Below are 20,218 nucleotides of genomic sequence, written 5' to 3' on the forward strand. Positions count from 1 at the left end.
AGTCATTTATTTGATTACAATACAAACACTGAGAGCGGGGGGGGGGGGCTGGCAGGAACATACGCATTAAAAAGCAGCCTGAGCTCATGCATGGAGGGTAAAATGAGCCTCTTATCATACGGGTGATCTATTGGTCTCTATTTGCTCTTCTGCTTTCAAATCAATGATACAGACACATACCTACTAATCATACTCTAGTGTTTTCCATGCGTGTTGGTGGTGTGAACCTCCGCTGCTCGCCACCTTTCTTAATATTCCTCATTTATAATGCTAAATCCTTCACTTCCCCTTTACACACACACACACACACAAAATAATCAATGGCACTACAGCATCTTGAAACAGAAAAAAGTCCAAATCGATTGCAGTGGACTACTTGGTTCCATTGAGTTGTTATCGAGTGTCCTCATTTCCCAGGTGTAAGCTACCTATTAACTTCCCATTCTGTTAAAGGTCAGCGAGGCAAACATGTCAACAATCGAGGTACAAACTCTACGGTACGAACTGCTTCTAATGGATAAGAGTCAGGAAAGCCTCCAATCACTGCACTGCCAAATAAAACCGTGTTGTTTACTACGACTGCATGTTGGCAGTAGAGGTGAGTCAGCGCGTGAAAAGTCATTTACAAGATATTTGTAAAAGGTCACTTGTTTGTACCAAGGAAAAACATGTTTGCATGGATATTACGTTTTCAATTTGCCTTTTTCTGGTCTGAGGTATATTAGGTAACTATACAGGTATAGTTCCACATTATTTGGAGCTTGAGATTGTGTCCAATACGGTAACATTTAGAAAACGCTTCACAATGGACAATTGTGTTTAATCTAAAGCAGCATTTTAACTGAAGAAAATATACACATAATACTAAAAAAAGCGAATAACTTCTAATAACTAGAAGGTATTAGTTATAAAACTAATAAGCTCCCCTGTACACAAGGGAAGCCATCCTGTTAATCATTCAGTTTGACCCCCAAACAGCACGCAGCCGCATGTATAACCGAACAAGTTCGTAATGTGTCACATGCCAACTGGAAGATCTGACCCTCACCTCGCCCACAACTGGACCAACTGCCCATAGCAATATGATAGCAGTCAAATGAAAGTGTATTATATTGTTGACAAGGAGCAAATATTACTCTGACGGTACATTTTTCACAAAATCAGGAAGAATCAACAGATCCATCCATTTATTGTCAGACGGCAACAAGTGGACACAATATCATTACTGGTGCCGAAAGGACTCCCGTCCGCAGAAAACAATCCGACGGCAGTTGTTTGGATACAAAATGTATCAGAAAGCACCCACGTAGCCAACGGCAGCTAAAATAGGACAATCTGATCATCTGATAAGGCCGGGTTAGAAACAACAGCTACTCATTCACACAATCTAGCAACGTCGTCCTGGCTGCACCCTCTTTATTAGACACACAGCGTGTCAGAAACCAAAACACAAAAACACTCTTCTTCCTGCGCGGCGTGTCAGCCGCTGTTATTCCCGGGTGATAAGAGCAACCTTACACACCCCCCCTTATCTCCGGGACGCATCAAACGGGCCTGCAGGCCACCCACTCGCCGTCAGCCTGCAGAACTAACCGGATACCTATTGTGCAACGCGGCAGCATAACAAACCGCGTTACGCAACCGCAGCGGGGGCCAGGGTGCAACCCACCTCTGCCCGCAACAATCTTCAAGGAAAACACAGAGAGGACACAAACATGACCTTTTCAGTTTAACGGGGTTTGGGGTGGGGGGAGGGGGGGGTAAAGGGAGAGATACGATACTGGAAATGCTCACAGACTCGCACACACAGCGCGTCGCGCCGGAGAAGCTTTGTTGACATAAAGAAATGTTATTGGGCCGTGAGGGGAAGCTGTACGCGGTCCCTCTGCAAAATGGAGACTTGTTTTGGACTGATAGACATGGGGGGGTGGTGGTTTGTGTATGTATGTGTGTGTGTGAAGTTATTGGGTGGTGGGGGTGGGGGGAGGGGGACAGATTAGGAAAAGTGGAGGAGAAGGAGGGAGAGGAAAGGAGTGGAGGAAGGGTTACGTAGTCTGGGGTTGGCCGCATGAGCCACCGGGTCTTTAAAATAATGAGCTATCTCCTCCGAGATACCCTCCGGAGGAGGTGGAGGGGGGTGGAGGGGGGGGCGGGGCACAGGAGCAGCGAAGAGCGCAAATAGGGAGATTGGGTCGAGGGGGATACGGGTCTTGGGGGAAAAGAAAAAAAGAAAAAAAAAAGGTTGGGGCCGTCGGGGTTAAGGGGGGCAGCGGGTTGATGGGAGGCAGCGGGATGAAAGTGTAACCTGAGCCCAGGCAGGAACGCGGGGTGACGAAAGGGACCTACAGGACGGTTGGTGATCACATGCATGAATGGAGGCCCGCTATTGACCAACGTTACATGGCGAGCGACCCAAACACACACACACACACACTTTTGCTACCTGTTGGCCATAATAACAACATTAAGCCTTCAGCATTACTCAAAATATTAAAACCAAGCTTCTGACTGGATGAACAACGTGAGACAGAAACAAAGACATTGAAGGAGACACCTGCTGCACAATCGTTCATGTTCTGTCCTCAAGAGAAAAAAATAAATGACACAAAGACTAAACTTTGAGCTGCTATTTGGAATGGCATTATGACATAAACAGAATATAAAGAAATAGATACAATAGACGTGGTTTGAGCGCGGAGGGGGGGGGGGGGGGGGGGTGGTGGACAATGACCGTGACCCCAGTAGAAGCCCCCCCCCCTCCCACTGAGGACCACCCATGAGCAGACAGCTTGGTGCTCTCACTGGCTGTACAGGACCTCTTGATTATAACAACAACCCAATCAGACACTAATGAGCGGGAGGGCCGGTGTGTGTGTGTGTGGGGGGGGGGGGGGGGGGGTTCTGTATCTAAGCAGAGAATGGAATAACAGAGCACAGGCTGGGATGTTCTGTACCACACTGTGCATCTCCATAGGAGAAATGTGGGCCATCCACCCGCCTCCCCGGTCTGTTTGACACTTAATTTGGCAGCAGGAATGAGAAGAGGAGGAGGAGAGCGGGAGGGGGGGAGGGAGGGGGGTATAGAAGGCTGTCAGACAAACAGAAACAGCAGAGAAAAAAGCTGGGAGATGGCACCAGGTGTGAAGGTTAAGCTTAAATGGGGGATTTCCCAGAAAATGAATCTGTTTCAACATTTTACGTGAACATTTGAGGGAAGTGCGTATTGAGAAATGACAGTTCCCTCCCTAACAAACAGGTGGGGAAAAGACAATGGTTCCTGAATGCTGCTTGAATAGTTATGAGGTCTCTTCACACATTCACGCCGTAACAGTAACTTTATAAATGCACGAACTGTTCCAGTAAAGTTGGTCACATGGATGACTTGCATGTTATTTTACACTCAGTATACATGTTATTTTAATATGACGGGACTATTCCAACCCCACAAACTACACTGATAGATCCTTCACATAAAAAACCTGCCCTTCTGTGTTCCTGATGCTGTAGGAGTCATTAACTGTGATGCTGTGGCGTAATCACCCATGGCGATAATAGTACAGGCTACATGTGTGAAATCATCCATCAAATACCGAGTGTTCAGAATATTATGTACGATCTATTCAGTCCTTCTGCTTTATGCAACGTGAAATTTGAAGATGCCAAAATAAGTTTCACGTCTCCAAACATTCGTCCAGTGCTTTTACTCTACCCGGCAGGTCGTGGCAACCAAACAGATTTCGACTACCGGGGCCATTCTGTTAAAACCTAACCGACTTAAAACAACCTAAACGCTGTCAACACATTCCAGGCACAGTGTGCGGAAGCGGTATTGGTGATTAAAGCGCTTCAGATTTGACTACAAGTGAAACGGTGCTCTGGGGAATGAAAGAATGAAAGCGTGATCATCCGTGTAACCTCTCTCCTTTCACAGAGTTTACCAGCCTGCTCTAAAACTCCAGTTTGTGTTTTTCCTAAATCACGCCCATTCCAAGACGCTCTTAAGACATCTGTCAAGCAGCATGGTAAGTAACACTTTAGCTCCCAGTCGTCATCGTCCGTCTCCGTCACATCTTTACTCCCTCTCGCTTGTCAAATAGGAAACGAATAAGAGAATAAGCCCTTCAGAATTACAGCTCGACCGGCGTGACCGGGGTCGTAGCGATAGTGACGACCATCTCTGACGGAAACTGCCATCTCCACTATTCAGTGAGCCCCCGCAGCTGCAGCCTGCCCTTATAGTGGAGCTACAATTTCAGACAGATTCTTCTCTTATTTTTAGAGTTGTGCTCCCTGCAGAGAATTTAATACGCGTCGACTAACGGTAGCCGGCTGGCAGCGAGAAAGTGGATCGCGCTGGCAGCTTCCGAAGAGGAGAATGTCGCCCGGCTTACCGGCACCCGCTTCTGCCTTTCACCGTAGCAGAGGGCGCCTTTGCGTTAGCCCAGCGGGAAACCGGACCTGTCCGGCGCGAAATCAGCGGGCGGCTAACTCTGGACTGTGAGAAGTTTCCCCTAGCTGTCGGGTTGGACACACGTTGCCTCCGATGAGGTGATCTGCTGATTATAGATTTGTCAACAGATCAGTTGCTGAACAAACCCCAGGAGAGAGAATATGCGGCGGCGGTGCCAAGTGGACTGGCGGTGGAAAAATGCATTTGTTTGTTGATATAGCTGTGGAAAGTCCTGCGAAGTAAAGCCAGCTCCGCGTGCGTCCACTGCCAAGCTGTGGCTTTTACGGAGAAAAATGATGCTGAGAAATTGCATGAGAGGCATTTTGTTTAACATGTACCAACTTGTACCTCCAAAACAAAGAGAGTTGAGGACCAAAATAACAGTGCGAGAGCCAAAGACGGGGGGGGGGGGGGGGGGGGCAGCTTGGAGAGTGGAAATAATCCCAGCGTGCCATTAAATTAAACCACACATGAACTATTTTAAGGAGGACATCTTCTTTTAACAATAAGAGTGGAAAATGGCCGAGTGACACCACGTAACGGGCGCATTTGAAATTTGAAGGGCCGTCAGATAAAAGGTGTAGGTGGGGTGGGTGTGTGGAGAGGGGATGGGGGGGGGCTTGGGAAGGGAGACGGAGCGGGGGAGAGAGAGAGAGAGAGAGAGGGAATGGAAGTGTGTGGGCTGGAGCACCTGTTCCTCCATTGCCTCAGCTTCCCATTGAGGAGCATGGCAGGGGGAGCTGGCCGGGCCTATTTATACCCAGCGCTGGGTCCCGTTACAGCTGTGGCACCAGGCCAGGCTGTGGCAGATTGAAGCGGGTAGAAAAGAGCAACATGCTGGCCCTGCGCTGTCAGATGGTTGGCCAAGAAAAGAGGGGCTTAAATCAGATCACACTGGTGACTTCGGCTCAACCTCCCTCCGTCTACCTTCTGGCAATGGCAAAGGAGAGGTGAGGGGAAGGATAGGCACAGACAGAGGGAGACAGAGAGACGGAAAATAAACAGTGAGAAAGAATGAGGAAGAGGAAAGAGAAAAGGAGTCGGGGAGGTCCCTTGTTTTTAAAAACAGTGACTCAATATGTTCTATAGCCACACAGGGCTTGGGTTTGACCTTGGGGTCGAAGCTGCGAAGAGAGGAAACCAGAGGTGTAGGAGCTAAGTGGAGGAAACAGAAGAGCAGAATGTGTGTGGACAGTCCTGTTTGACATCTTTGCAGAGTGACGGGACACCTCATAGGAACCGACACCTCGAGTCTGCACCACCAACCCAAACACTAAATATCCCGCCGCATGCACACAGAGCAACGTGTCTCCATGCAAGATGGACGTGAGACGAGACGACCCTTACGTAGTCACATTTAAAGATTAAATTTGGCCATGTTTTACAAGACAACTCAAACAAAGACTCTATATCTCCAGCGTACTGTTGCTGCGCTGTTCCGGCTCCACACTCAAAACTAGCAAACAACGGCCAAGAATTTGGAACCGTCAGTGCATCTGTAAAGCAGATAAGATGTTCATTGTCTTTGTATCTGAGGTTTGACCTTATTGCCCAGTTCCTCATTCTAGGTCTCTCTCTTTCTCCTTCCCTGCAATTTCAACCGTTTGAGAAGAAGAAAAAACTCTGCACGTGCATTGCATGGGGAACCCGGCATGTTTTTTTTATGACATGTATAATCGCACCGATTTAGATCCGTCTTTCAGCTTTAACTCCGTGACCGGCTGCAGCCAACGTGTTCCCCCGTCTGGAAAACAATCGGACAGCTGGCAATACAGACCTAGTAAAGAAAAATCTCAACAATTCTGGCCTCGCCTGACTAAACGGCTAAACCAGGTGGTGCTCCAAACAAATAAAAAGCAGGTTGTGAGGAGAGGGGGGGGGGGAGCATTCCTGACATACTCAAAGCATTGAGAAACAAACAAGAGGATTTTGAAACAAGAGCAGGTAATCGAATGGGGGCCGGACTTTGATGAAGAAATAGACTCGAGTGAGTAATGGAGAAAACATCTGATGTTCCTTTTCATCTTCCCACGTTAGCGAGCGGAGCGCCGAGCGGCGTCTTGGTGTGGTGAGCCTCGGCCCGAGAGGGAGGCCGCCGGGGCTCGGCTCCTCCGCTTGACTGGCAGCCGCACGGCAGCAGCTGCAGGGCCCGGCCCCCGCCAGCGCTCTGACCCGCAAACCGTAGCTACACACGAGGCTGGACGAGCTACGCCTGCCTGGTTGGCCGCGCCAAAAAAGAAACGACTTCGTCGATCCCAGGTGGCTTCCGTTCCTCCCCAGAAATCCGCCCGCCCACCCGACAACAGACCGCGGAGCGACGGCTGTGAAGCTGCATCTCCAGAGTTTACACTTCGGTTCCCGTGGAACTGTAGCGTGGGTTTTGACACACAGTTGCTTTTACCTCCAGCTAAAACAGTTTAGGGGTTTAGTGGAGGTCTTCCCTGAGTGGGGATCGGACGAGTGAGCTCATCCCGAGCGTGGCCAATCCTATTGATTCGGATTGCTGCAGGGCTGCCAACTCTGGGCTGCAACGAAAGCCCAAAATTTGATGCAAACGACGAGAAACACCCAGAGAGGACATAATTGGACTCTCACCGCCTTGAAATGAGACTGCAAATTGTGTTTGTGTGTGTAAATATGCACAGGAAATATGAACGCAAGAAAGTAAGAATGAACAAATGTTTAAAAAAACAAAACAGCTTGAACTTGAGAAAAGAAAAGCGGTATGGGAGCAAGCGGAGACGAGAGTTGGCAAACTAAGTCGGAGAAGAGGGAAAAGCAGAGAGGACGCTGGAGGGATGGAAAGCAGAGGGGCCGGGTGAGTTTAATGGCCCGTTTGTCTACACTGTGAGACCACCAGCTCTGAGTGGCTGCTGCTGGAAACACACACACACACACCTTTGCTCAGGCCTGTGATCCACAGCTTGTAAGGGCCACTTTAAGTCATATGTAAATTAATTTGTACACTTTTGGTATGTTCAACATATATATCTGCTCTGTGAAATCAGTTAATGCATCAGGAGAAATGTGACATTTTTGGGGAATTGTTAAATCCCGCCCCCTATTTTTTTAATTTTTGCTGACGTCTTCCACTTCTGGAAACACGAGGCAGCGAAGTTCTGTCATCCTTTTATCGATGGACACATAAGCTGCAGGATTTGTGCAGATATTTGCAGATTCCCAAAGACTCAAGATCACCGCCCTGCTGTGTTAGTTGTCAAGTACAGGATATCCTTGATAGGTAGGGCACGAAGGGAATACTGACGTCATGTTAACGCTCAAAAGCCCCCCGGTCAACAAATCACTGCCTGTTTCCCAGCCTCTGACAGACAAGTCCCTGGAGGGGAGGGCCTGTGGCCACGGCGGTATTGTAAAATGACTTCCATTCATTACGCTGTCATTTAACAGCAAGGCATGATTCAATATGGGCCCTCTTTAACTGTAAGTGAATTAGGAATGCCCGACGCAGGCTCATAAAATAGGCACAAGCGCTTCATCTCTCTGTCCCTTCTCACTCCCGTCTTGGCACGAGTCCCTCCGGTGTCTTCTCCCGGATGGAAGACTACACTGGGACACTTTCTCCACTCCCGCCTGGCAGTAGGTGTTGGTTTTCCTCACATCCTTCAAGAGCAAGACGGCCGGTTAAACATTGTTAAGGAAGGAAATGGCACGTGATGGACACGGACAATAAAGGATGTGTCAACCACCACCCAAAAATGAGGTCTGACCTGAATGCTTCAATGTTTAATTTGTGCATTTACATCTCTGGTCAGAAGCGTTTTTCTTTTATTCCCAGAACATACACCCTGAGAGGAAGGATAGATATCACAGCACCGCTTTGTACTCAAAGGAAAACTAAAGTAAAATGTGTTTAAGAGTCCTAAAGTCTTATTTCAGTGACAATGTTGGTATTTATATTTTGGGGGGAAATATTGTTTTGTTCAATATGGTTTCAACCTGAAAATAAATTAACCTGTAGACGTTTAAAAAACACTATACTTCTATTTTCATTGGTATATAATCTATTAAAATCAGTTTGTGAACTGTGAAGCGGTTGATTGTCCCAGCATATTGTAGCTCAACTGATTCGAACCAAATACTTTCCAGTTTGAATAAAAACTGAGCTCGGGAGATGTACTCTGGCGTGTGTCGAGCGGTCAGCGGGTTTGTTATTACACTTGTCCCTGCCAAGCTAAGCCACCGTTCAATAGATAAGTCTCCCGATAAGCAGAAACAATCCAGCTGATAGAAAAAACAAAAAAATAATTAACCGTTAATAGTAAAAATCGTACAAGCATACATCGTGTAATCAAGTGATTACATTTTACTGCTTGGCCGGTGGTTTTGTGGGGCAAGGCCAGATTCTCGCCCATCTGGTTTCATGACTGCGGTGGTGTGAAATGGCTCTGAGGTGGACGGAGCAGGCCGGCGGGCACGAGAAGGAGTCGAGAAAGGAGGCGCTTTGTGTACCCTCGATCTGTGATGCGGGTGGCTTCCGTCTCCCTCCCCATCTGCCGCGGATCAAAGATAAACACTTTGCTGTTGCGGTGTGTAGTAAGACTAAACGCCCGTCAGTTACTGTGTGGACAGTGGACACTGCTGGGTGGGTCGGAGGAGGGAAAATAATCCATTAAAAACACACAGGGAAGGACCCCAATAGTAACGCCACTATGGAATAGACTGTTCACTGGAAGACAACTATGCACAGAATAAGGATCCCACTTCCATTAACAAGGCACTTAAATGCAGTGAATCTAGAATTAGTGTTTATACAGGGAGGAAAGGGAGCACTGCCCTACCAGCACATCTAGTGCAGTCACCATAGTAACCCAACTCAGGCTAGTTCATCGGGACAAAAACAGAGCCCTCCTGCCCCCCCCACACGGAACACATTACACATACAAACAGGAGTGATCATAAAAGGACACACGGACAAACACAACACAATCAGAGCAGGCCCATGTGACGGGGAGGGGGGGGGGGGGGTGTCACAATGTGTAGGTGTGCATGGTAAGCATCACTCGAGGCTGGCGCATGCTTCTGCGTCTTTACACACAGTCGTGTCGACGCACTCAATAGGTGGAGTAACGCGTTTTTGTTTGTGTGTGGAAGTCATTTTGTTTATTTATTTATCATAGACTTTATTGCCCCATGCATCGCCACTGCTGCTTTTCATCGCCGACACATTTGGCCCGTATTTTCTTTCACAACTACCAACGACGGGTTGGATCAGTGGTCATATTTACGGCGGCTTGCGTAGCTTTTGACGCTAGTCTAGAAAAATGGGTCGACGGACGCAAGGAGGGGTGAAAAGACACGCAAGGGGCTCTTGCGTCTGCGTGTCCATGCGTCTCTCTGAAAACACAGAAGCATAAACTAGGCTTTAGGCCCAGCCGGAAGCCTGATAAGAGAGCAGAAAGCTAAAAACAAAACAGGGTGGGAGAGAGAGAGAGGTGTCAAATGGATTGTGTTCACACCTTTAAGAGGTTTGAAAGAGGAGGCTTTCCCACCCCATACAGAGCAGGATTAGCAGGCGTGTGAGTGTGTGTGTGTGTGTGTGCGCGCGTGTGGAGGACAGGTCTGCAGGCCGAGCGCATCTGCAGTGTGAAAGAAAAACAAATCAGTGGATGAGAGAGAGTGAACCCTCTTACCCCTGAACGTAAAAGCAAGCGGAGGGAGGGAGAATGAGAGAGAAGGTTCTAATAACTTCCACTGATTTAATTCACTCATCAAATCTGGTGCATTTTTGTTAGCCACAACGTTCAAGGGACATGAAAAAGAAATGTGTGGCAGACAAAGGAACGATGAATGAAAGCTCAAGAAAATGAAACGAAAGAGGCAAAAGGCAGATGCCTACTAATGACGTTTGGAACTCTTATATTTAGTCTAAAACATGCAGTTTTCCTGACTTTGAAAGGAATTCTTGCTTTGCTGCAGCCGGTAACACGGTCACTCCAGCCGGGTACAGCTGGTACGCATTAGCTCCTATAGGTTCAACTGTATTATGTTCATTAAAAGGTAGTGTTTTAATCACGTTGCTCAAAAATGCTGGAAAACCTCAAGACGTGTCAAAATGAAATTCAGTTGTCCGGAGCATCTTTTCCACGGCTCTGTTACGCTGTAAACAGGAAGAGGCCTCTTCACGTTTCCTCGTAGGAAACAATGGTACACACATATTGGCTTTCAGCAGTGAGGTCAGAAACAGCTAGAAGATCAGCGTCCGACAGACAGAGATGGACACGTTAACTTCTGCGGCCGTTGCCCTCAAATTACAGGATGGTTTTGTAAACCGTAAACCACCCGAGGGCCGGAGACGGATTCCCTTGCGACAAAAACATTTAGCCTTCCTCCTCAAACGGACGCAGACTCATCTGGAAACGCTGTTTTTAAACTGTCCAAAGAGTTCTTTTGCCACAAAAGATGTGTACGCAGCACCAAAAAGTTTGAATTTACTCATCACAGTGAAATCACCACACATTCAACACCATCGGGTTTGGACGAAAACCTTTGTAAAAAAACGAATAAAAAGGTGATGGTTGAAGAAAGAAACCCGTAACTGAGGACGCGACGCCAATAAGCCAAATTACAGCGGCAGCTGAACGTGGATTTTAATGTGTGGAGTCACCAACAGCTAAAATAGGGCAGATCCAAACAGCAACAAGGACTATCAAATGAGATTGTTGCGGCATGGCGTAACGGTGCTCTGCGTGTGTGTACGTGTGTGTGTGTGTGAGTGTTGGTGATCCTCGACTCACATTTCCGTGCAGTGAGAAGATGTTTACAATAACAGGCTCCGCTCTGTGTAGGAATGGGAGTCAAGGAGGAGGCCATCTGCTAATCTACACACATACACAAGAACGACAGAGCTCCCAGAATAAGAATGAGTAAACTGGAAGGTTTTCTCCGTATCTGTACACATGTGGGCTCATGGGTTGCCTATGGACACAATAAACACAGATTTTAAATTACTTCAAAGCATCCTTACTTTTCTATGTCTGTTTGTATACTAAAGTCTAATGTATCTGCTTTCCAAATGATCCTTTCAGAAAAAAATAGATTTTAAAATGAAACCAACTGTTCTCCGGGGAGCACCGGTCAAAAGCCGACAAATGTGGACACACGAGCAAACACGATGGAGTGTATTTACTTAACGACTCACAAAAATGTGAATTGTCGGGGTCAAAAGGTGAGGTTTTGTTTTTCCTCCTCCGGTTGTGTTGTTGGGAAAAGACAGCAAGCAGAAGCAATCACACAAATGCGCACAAACGTACACACAATCTGACAAGAAAAGAAAAATGCACGGGCAAGTTAAGAGCAGAGGAGGAAGCACTCAGCAAAGGCGCCCCAACAGTTCATTTCCTTTAGCACTACATATCGCCTTCCGGGCCAACGCAGCACACAGCTGCCGGAGTCCTCAGTTCATGACCCCCATTGTCTGCAGGCCTGCGTGCACACGGACTACACGGACGCACAACGGCGAACCTGTGAGGCCTGTTGCACAACCAGCGATGGCTGCTCCATCAGCGAGGACAAGGCGCAGCAGTAAACAACAACAACGACAATTACAATTACAATAACGCAGTATACAGTCAGTATTACACTTGTTTGAAGATGTTTTCACAGAAACATAAAATGAACTTTATAGAGAGCTCTAATCATTTTAATAGTGTGTTTTAATAAAAAATAAATCAACTACAGCCGGTAATAAAAAAGTACAGTACATTACTGCGGGGATGAAGCTACTGTGTAGTTCCAGAAATTGAAGATCGTGTGATGGTTTTTGTGTGCAAAATATATCGCATATTGAATGACGTCCCATCTAAAATTAAATTCGATAAATTAGCGCATGGTGGCTAACATTTCTGAGTGACAGACCAAAAGAAATAATAATAACTGGCACGAGTTAATTTCCGACCCGGCAATGTATCATTATCTGCTGTATGATGTGAATTCTTAAGTATCAACGTGAACTTCAAAATGCAACAAAAAGCAAAAAAAAACTTGAAATGACTTTACTGCGGGTTAGACTGACTTTAAATAAACTTCTAGAAATTGAATAATTATTCAAATACTCCCTTTTCTTCTGTGCTCACTGGCCACTGTGGCAGCACAGTAAAGCCCTTTGAGGTCTCCCTAAATAAATCATTGGGTTGAGGAGAGGGATCGCTGCTCTCTAAAACGGACATTCTTTGCCACAAACATCCACGGATGCTCATTTATTTTAAAACACACATCATACAATTCGTCCATTTGATGACTTTGATGTGTGGCGGGTCAAGGGGGCCACTAGGGGCTCCGGGGGGCTTGTGCTAACATGCAGCTCACTCTTGAGCATTCTGGTACACACTGTTCTCATGCATGACACACACACACACACACACAGAAGACATACATTGCCCGGAAGTGGGCATGTCTGGAGCTGAGAGATGAGATCCAGTGGACAGCACGGGGTGACCGGGTTGCGCTTGCGCGCACGCACACACACACACACACACACACACACACACACACAGGCACCTACATGGTGGGCCACTTCAAACACATTCCACAGCATGCACGGCATTGTCGGAAAATGCCACTGTGCGCTCCAGCGGACAGAGCATGAGAATCCAAATGGACTACAGACAAACCCACCAGGGCACCTTTAGTCGTCCTGATTTTGATTTTTTGATTTTAAAAACAACCGTTCCAACAGTTGCTCTTGGACAAACGGGGAATTTCTCTCACGTCGTCGGGGTGGGAGATTCTTTAGGCTCTTTGCAGTCTGTGTGACTTGGGGCGATTTAAGAAAGCACACAGAGTGTGGAACGCGTACGTAACAACACGCATGCACACTGCCCCCTTTTTCCAACAGAGCTGTGCTTACAAGCCCGAGAGGAACAAGAAGGGGGCAAGGCAGCCGTTGCACAACCTTTTTTTTTTTTTTTTTTTGTGAGTTGAACCACGGAGACGGGCTACTTACTCCAGAAAGCGCCCGAGAACTACGACAAACTGAAGCCACCCCATCAAAAGCAATCAACAAACAGCGGTGCTGTACCAAACGGCTTTATTACTCTCTGTAGAGGGCATTCAGCCGCCACAGGGGGGTTTACATGTCAATACGGCTTCCTCTTTCCCATGGCTGAGGGGGGGGGATGTCAGGCAGCGTGTGGCTTCAGAGGGAAATATTTTAAGTATTTCAGACGTAAACAACTCAAGAGTTCCCAAATATGGCCACTTCCCAGAGAATTGAGTGAATCAGTAACCAGAAACAGCCAATGCCACGGACCCCACTCCAAGAGGGGGGAGAGAGAGAGAGAGAGAGAGAGAGAGAGAGAGACCCGGTCTCATGAGACCCCCTCTCAGGGGCCTCTGCTCTGTCTACATACATGACCTGTGTAAAGGAGACAGAAGATTTCCTTTCAACCTGTGCCGCTGGAAGACATTTTTAAGCGATACAACTCAAACGTTGGAACAGCCTAAAAACAACAAACAAACGGGAGTTTATTAATGGTTTCATTAGACGCTGACTTGTTCCCTAATTTTAGTCTGGTGTAATAGCTCTGTTATTCTGCCCACGTGCGCTGAAACATTTTGTGGACTTGTGCAACACATCATCTAAAAACACTGAGCACAAGTCTGAAGCGCACAGATATAGGTCAAAGGTTTAACCTGATTAAATGATCAATCTCAGAAATTCAGTGGGATATTCTGTGTTTATACCTAATGTGTTTTCAGTTGTGGCATTTTATTATTTGAGCTGATTTAACAGTAGTAAGTCACCACATGGTCAAACAGAATTTACTACAGTCTACTTCACATTGTTTTTCCTTTTCTACACTCCATTAAATCCGCTCCCACTGTCAATGCCTTTGAAGAATATAACAAGTTTGACAATTCAGTCAAGTAATTTAGTATTTTCTGCAGCTTGGGTAGGCTACATCTGACATCTCTAACTTAGAAGTGTAAAATCATATTTATCCCAGATTTGGAATGACGTGTTACACCAGTTAAACGGATCAACTGATTTAAAGTGTCTTCCCTTCAAAGCAACAGCAGCCAGCTGTAAACTACTCACTATGCAATACACATATAAATAAAACTCATCACTGCACGGATGTTATTGTGGCGAGGTTATTAGGACCTCCAGCTCTCCGTGTCTGTGTGGCAGAGCAAATGTTCCCATGTGACTCGCTGCGATCTAAAAAAAAATTAAATAAAAATGGATCCATCGATAACAACAACAACAACAAATGAAACAGCACCACAGAAAACAACCTCCACGATCTGCTCTGCAGCCCCGCGCGTTAATCCACCGCCTAGAAAAGACACTTCTTAGCGGCTAATTTGTTTACGTTCGGGCTGCAGCAGTGTGCGTGTCCGTGCGTGCGCGTGTCCGTGCGTGCGTCGCTTCTGAAGCGTGTCTGTCGCCGTAAGAGGCCTATAGTAGCGCGCACAGGGCCGACCCTGCTGCTCCCGGTTTAGACCCGCCGCGGCGGACCGCGCCGGTCCCGTTCCAGCGACTAATCCGGCGCATCCGACACACCGCGCACCTCCGGGGGGACGCCGCGGGCGCGCGGATATCAGAATCGATCACGTTACCCGAGAAATGCCAATTGTATTTTGCGCAGCTACGCGCACGCAAAGAGTGGAATTACTCGCCCTTTAATTAGACCCTGCATGCGACGTTGCGCATGCGCAAGATCGAAGGCGAGAGCCTCGTGACCCGCATCGCAAATCTTAATTGACGAAATAAATAATAATAATAACCGTAGTATTTTTGGAGCGACATTAGCCGTAGAAGGTTCAACGGGGGATTTAAAACGGCGTAAGTGGAAGACAAGCTTACTTTAATTTAATTAACAACTGTAAACAACATTACTATTTGAATAACAGCAGAGGTCTTTGGTTTGTTTATGTTACCAATGTCTTACTTAATGGTAGTTTATCTGCCAACACGGATACTGTAATCACAAACTCTAAATGTGTAAGATCTGATGGGATCCCTTAGAAAAACATTAAAATGTCCTTTCTTCTGTATATTTGTTAATGTCAAACAAGAAAACCGTAACAAAATAAAAAAAATATATATATACACATACAGCAACATGTGTTGTGAAGACTTTTAAAAAACACATAACTTACTTTCTCCGTGTATTAGTCCACACTGGAACACAATGCAGGTGCCGACGATAAAACACACAATTTGTGCTCTCAGCTTCAGCGTCCAGCGTCTCATTTTGACTTGGAGAGAAGTTGAGCTCACCTCTCAATAAACAAACAAAAAAAAACACTCCAAAGAGGGAGAAAAGTTCTCAACACGGGGTTGGGATATTAAAAAAAAAGCAGTGGACAAATTCCTAAAAATGAAGTTCGACGTTAGCCAAGTGATTCCACGTCGCCCCCCGTCAGCCGGGGGGAGTTGAACATTTATGAGTATCTTCCCGGCCGACTTGGTGATGTCGGCTGTGTGCGCCCCGGAGAAGAACGCAGACCACTAAATGACGTGATCTCGGGTTCTGGCAACACGCGGGCGGGTACAGATGTTCATTTTCCATAAGTGAAGGCGACAGTCCACGTTCATTTGTTTAATGTTGCTGCTCCGCGTAACGAAGAGAGGAATTACTATTATTATTTATATCCCACACGCAGGAGGAGGTGGAGGAGGAGGAGCGGGGGGGGGGGGGGGGGGGGCTAGTTTGGAGGTCCCCGCAGGAGGACCAGTGGCCCCGGCCTCATTTCTCCGTAATACACCGCTGCGAAGAGGGAATACACCCACCTAGAAATAAAAACAAAACAACTGGTACGAAACGTGTCTCCGGTTTTAGAAAGAAAGCACCGATGAGCTGGAGTTGTGGGTCTCGCGGGAGCCGGAAGGACACTTGTCTCTCTCTCTGAAGTCCACAGGTTCGGGCACCACCCAGCCCTGTTTTCGCTGGTGTCTTCTCGGAACCCCTTTAGGTCGAACGGGAGCTCATCCCGGGAAACTCCTTCGGAGGAGAGCTACGTGCGGGGCGGGGAGGGGGAGAAAAAAAAACCCAAAAACAAAACAACCAAAAAAAAAAACGTGCAACGAGGCAGCTCCTTTTCCCTGCGACGACCTTCCTCTGAACTCCTTCACCTCCCCTGACCAGCTCGCCCGCAGACACCCGTAAAAAACAACCGAACAAACGAACGGGGAGGGAGGAAAAAAATAACGATACGTCTTTTCCCGTCTACGACGAAAGGAGGTGGAGGTGTGGGTGGATGTGGGTGGAAACGGCTACGTTGGACCTGCACGTTGCCGTGAAGTGAGAAAACTCTCCACCGCGCCGCCCGTTTCTTTTTCTTCAGATTAACGTTAGCTGGTGGAGGGAGGGGGGGGAGCTAACGTTAGCTAAAGCTAAGCTAATCCAAAACAAACGAGGCGAGAGTTAAAAAAATAAAAATAAAAACACACACACGCGCTTTGGCTAAAGTCAGCGTCCCGTCCTCGAGAGTGAAAAACGATGAGGTCAACAAACGTGAAAAGAGTTAACAAAAAAAAAAAGAAGAAGCAAGTGTTTTTAAAAAAAAAACTTGGATTCCCGTTCCGTTTTAGCGGTTGCTCTCCCTCCGGTTCCCCCTCTTTCCGTCTCTCTCTTTCTGCGAGTCTCTCCACCAGTAAACAAGTCCTGCCAGTCACCTCAGCTGGGCCGCACGTGGTCTGCGGGAAAACCCGGAGCGGAGCGGCCCGCCGCTCAACCGGCTGGATCCGGATCTGGACTCAGGCAGCGCGGCCGCCAGCGTCAAAACACCGGCGCTGTTTGTCGGAGGGGAGGAGAGGGTCGAGGGGGTTCACGCGTCCTCGTAGAGTATAATAATTGTTGTATATGTCTTTATGTATATAATGAGTTTTTAAGAAAAATAAACACGTAAAGCAGCAGATTCACTTTCTTTTATAACATACGTGTGTTCAAATGCAAAATCACGTGCTGCGCTGAATTGTTGATTCTCGCCACCGTGGGTTGTTGAATCTCAATTATTTAGTCTATTCGTAGTCTTTTCTTTTGTACAGACTGTGGACAAAATAACAGCCACACGAGTCCTGCAGTAATCAGTAACCAGTTTGAGCCTGCAGTCAAAACATATTAGGATTAATCTCTTGATCATTTTCTCAGTGACTTGTTTTGTCCACAAAATATCAAATCAGTTGCCGAACAATTTTCAAAAGAACAACTGTCCCGAACCCATGCAAGGATTGTAGGTTACAATCATCTGTACGATGAGAAAGAAAATCAGATAATCCTCGCATTAAAAAAAACGATTGTACTATTAATCAATAATGAAAATAGTTGCAGTTTAATTTCCGTCATTAATGTATGTCAATCTTCTCAGCTCTAACTAGTTATTTGATGACTGACTGAACAAGCCAAATTAATTAATTTGCCAACTTATCTTAAGCCTTCTCTATACACCAATGTTTTGCTTACTTAGCGACCGAGAGAAGTGTAGTTTACATATGTACAGAAATCAACAAAGAGAACTGATATTTTCAGCTGAATTTCAAGCAGTATGGAAGCAGAAAACCCTTGTGGCCAGAATAAGCTCTCCCTGTGTCATAAAGCGTTGTAAACATTGCACACTGCCTTGTCCGACAGCCACGAGGTAAAGAACCTGCCTGCAGTCACACAGGTTTCCACCATTCCCCCAAATATCCACATTATCCTTATAATGAATCCTGACCTATTAATGAAACACATTACTTGGGGACTTGTTACTACTTCCAGGTCGGTGGCTGAATCCATTCTCACCTCAACATGGGACTAATGGAAGACAAGAGAACCCAATGTAGTAAAACATTTGCCTCTTTTTGATCACGTGTGCCGCTTGTGTGCCTGGATGGACACACACTGGCCCGCTCTGCTTGTGGAGCCGGCTGCTTAATCTGAGGAATGTTGTTACCCGGTGAACAGAGTAAATGAGGTCTTAGTGAGATTATATGTCACAGGTCTGAAGGACTAAGGGTTGTGGAATCTAGTCAAAACAGATCTCGTTGTGGTAGTCACGCTGTCTGACGCCACAACTGGAGGCGCGCACACACATGCAGCCTCTGTCCTTGTGTTCTCTTCACACACACACGCACACACACACACACACACACACACACACACACACACACACACACACACACACACACACACACACACACACACACACACACACACACACACACTTCCTCTCAGGTGCTCTGCACCACTTTCTTTCCCTTTTCAGTATAGAGGAAGTCAAGTGAGTGACTTTCTATCCCACAAGCACAAGAGTGCTGTTTCGAGTCTGCACACGCAGCCGCCGTACTACCTTCATTTCAGTAGGTGGCACTAAAAATAACTCCAGCCAATTCACTTACTCCAAACGTCAAACCGGGAAAAAGGGATACAACGATTTCAATGAATGGGATTAACTCCGGCCAGAGAGAGAGAAGTGTGTAGGGAGATCTGGGTGATGCCAAATAATCATAATGTGGATTATAATGCGGTTTGTGGAAGTTCATTGCTTCATATACTGACTGCAAATGATGAATTTGGAACATAGCATGGCTGTTTGGTCATTCATGAACGTCTTTTTATTTTTATTTTTTGTAACTCACACAGGCAATCAATCTGTAACAACATGGATGTTGCAAAGCCGCCGTTTCTGTGAGTAACATGTTGACACATCTCTTTTTATCTCAAGCTCCGGGGCAGATTCACCACGTTTCCGCCCGCTATCTGCACGTTGATTCAGACCGCGGGATATGCAGATATGTGGATGTCACGAAGATGGGTGATGGTTGAAGAAAATTTGCTTGGTCAGCGCACATTACGTCAGTGAACGCCGCCCATGAAGCCCTTCAAAGGCCCAGCGTACAGCTTTTCACCTTCTGACGGCACACATCCAGCTTTGCAATAATGTCAGCAAGAGCACAACAAAATACTCTTTTGTCCCTTCAGGTCCGGCAAGGCAGATACACGGAACAAGGGAGCATTGCTTTATTTGATTTGGATCACTGATTCCAATAACAAATTATATCTTGATTTAGCATCAGCCCATTTAAGCAAGCAGAAGGTCAGGTGACATACAACAGCTCCTTGGAGCTACTCACCATTTATCAGTGCAGTCGGGATCCCCACACCAAAGCCAACGAGTTATAAATGCATACATTTGCGATTCCCTCTCCTGCCTTCCGACACTAACTCTACCGACATATTCAGTACGTTTTTTTCCCCCCACGAACATCTAAAGGCCAAAACAAACTCCCGCTCATTCCCTCCACAGTTGCCTGTTCTGTAGCCTGTAAATGGGGGGGATTAACACAATTGAATGGAGAGAGTCTCTTTCCTTTTGTTGGCACGGGTAGCTCAGTCATTAGCTTCCCCCGGGAGCCACGAAGCAGGAACCTCCGTTCATCCTGTGTGCGCCTGTGTGTGCGGGAGGGCATCTGTGTGTGTTTGTGAGTTTGAGATGTCCAACCCAGGAGAGGGTCATGAGCTTAAACAGAACCCCCCCCCCCCCACCGCCTGGATTATCCTCTTCAAACGGCTCCCTGTGTTAGTGATTTACACTTATAAGCACTTGCTGTTCCTACGCTTCAGTCCCTCCAGCGGAGACAAACAGACAAACTCACTGTCTGATTCCCTGGTTGTTTCTCCTCAGCATGGATTAGGAAAAAAAAGGGTTCACCTTTATTGTCCTCACGAGCTTCGGGTCGCTCTTCTGCACACGTGACATCAGGAAAAGGGAGACGGCAGAAAAACACACAACAGGATACGCTGCATTTACTATGGCAGA

At 46.8% G+C, this 20,218-nt stretch overlaps 1 protein-coding gene across 1 annotated transcript in view; it reads right to left on the reverse strand.

Annotated features, from left to right (window-relative positions):
• Window positions 1-17,111, reverse strand: part of insrb (insulin receptor b) — a 67,140-nt gene extending 50,029 nt beyond the window's left edge. Inside the window, exon 1 of the mRNA XM_040184073.2 lies at window positions 15,575-17,111. Within this exon, the coding sequence (XP_040040007.2) occupies window positions 15,575-15,668 (94 nt within the window). The 5' untranslated portion in view covers window positions 15,669-17,111. The remainder of the gene's footprint in view (window positions 1-15,574) is intronic.
• Between the last annotated feature and the right edge of the window lie 3,107 nt (window positions 17,112-20,218).

Source organism: Gasterosteus aculeatus, chromosome 8 (genome assembly GCF_964276395.1).
Source record: "Gasterosteus aculeatus chromosome 8, fGasAcu3.hap1.1, whole genome shotgun sequence".
Classification (NCBI taxonomy): Eukaryota; Metazoa; Chordata; class Actinopteri; order Perciformes; family Gasterosteidae; genus Gasterosteus; species Gasterosteus aculeatus.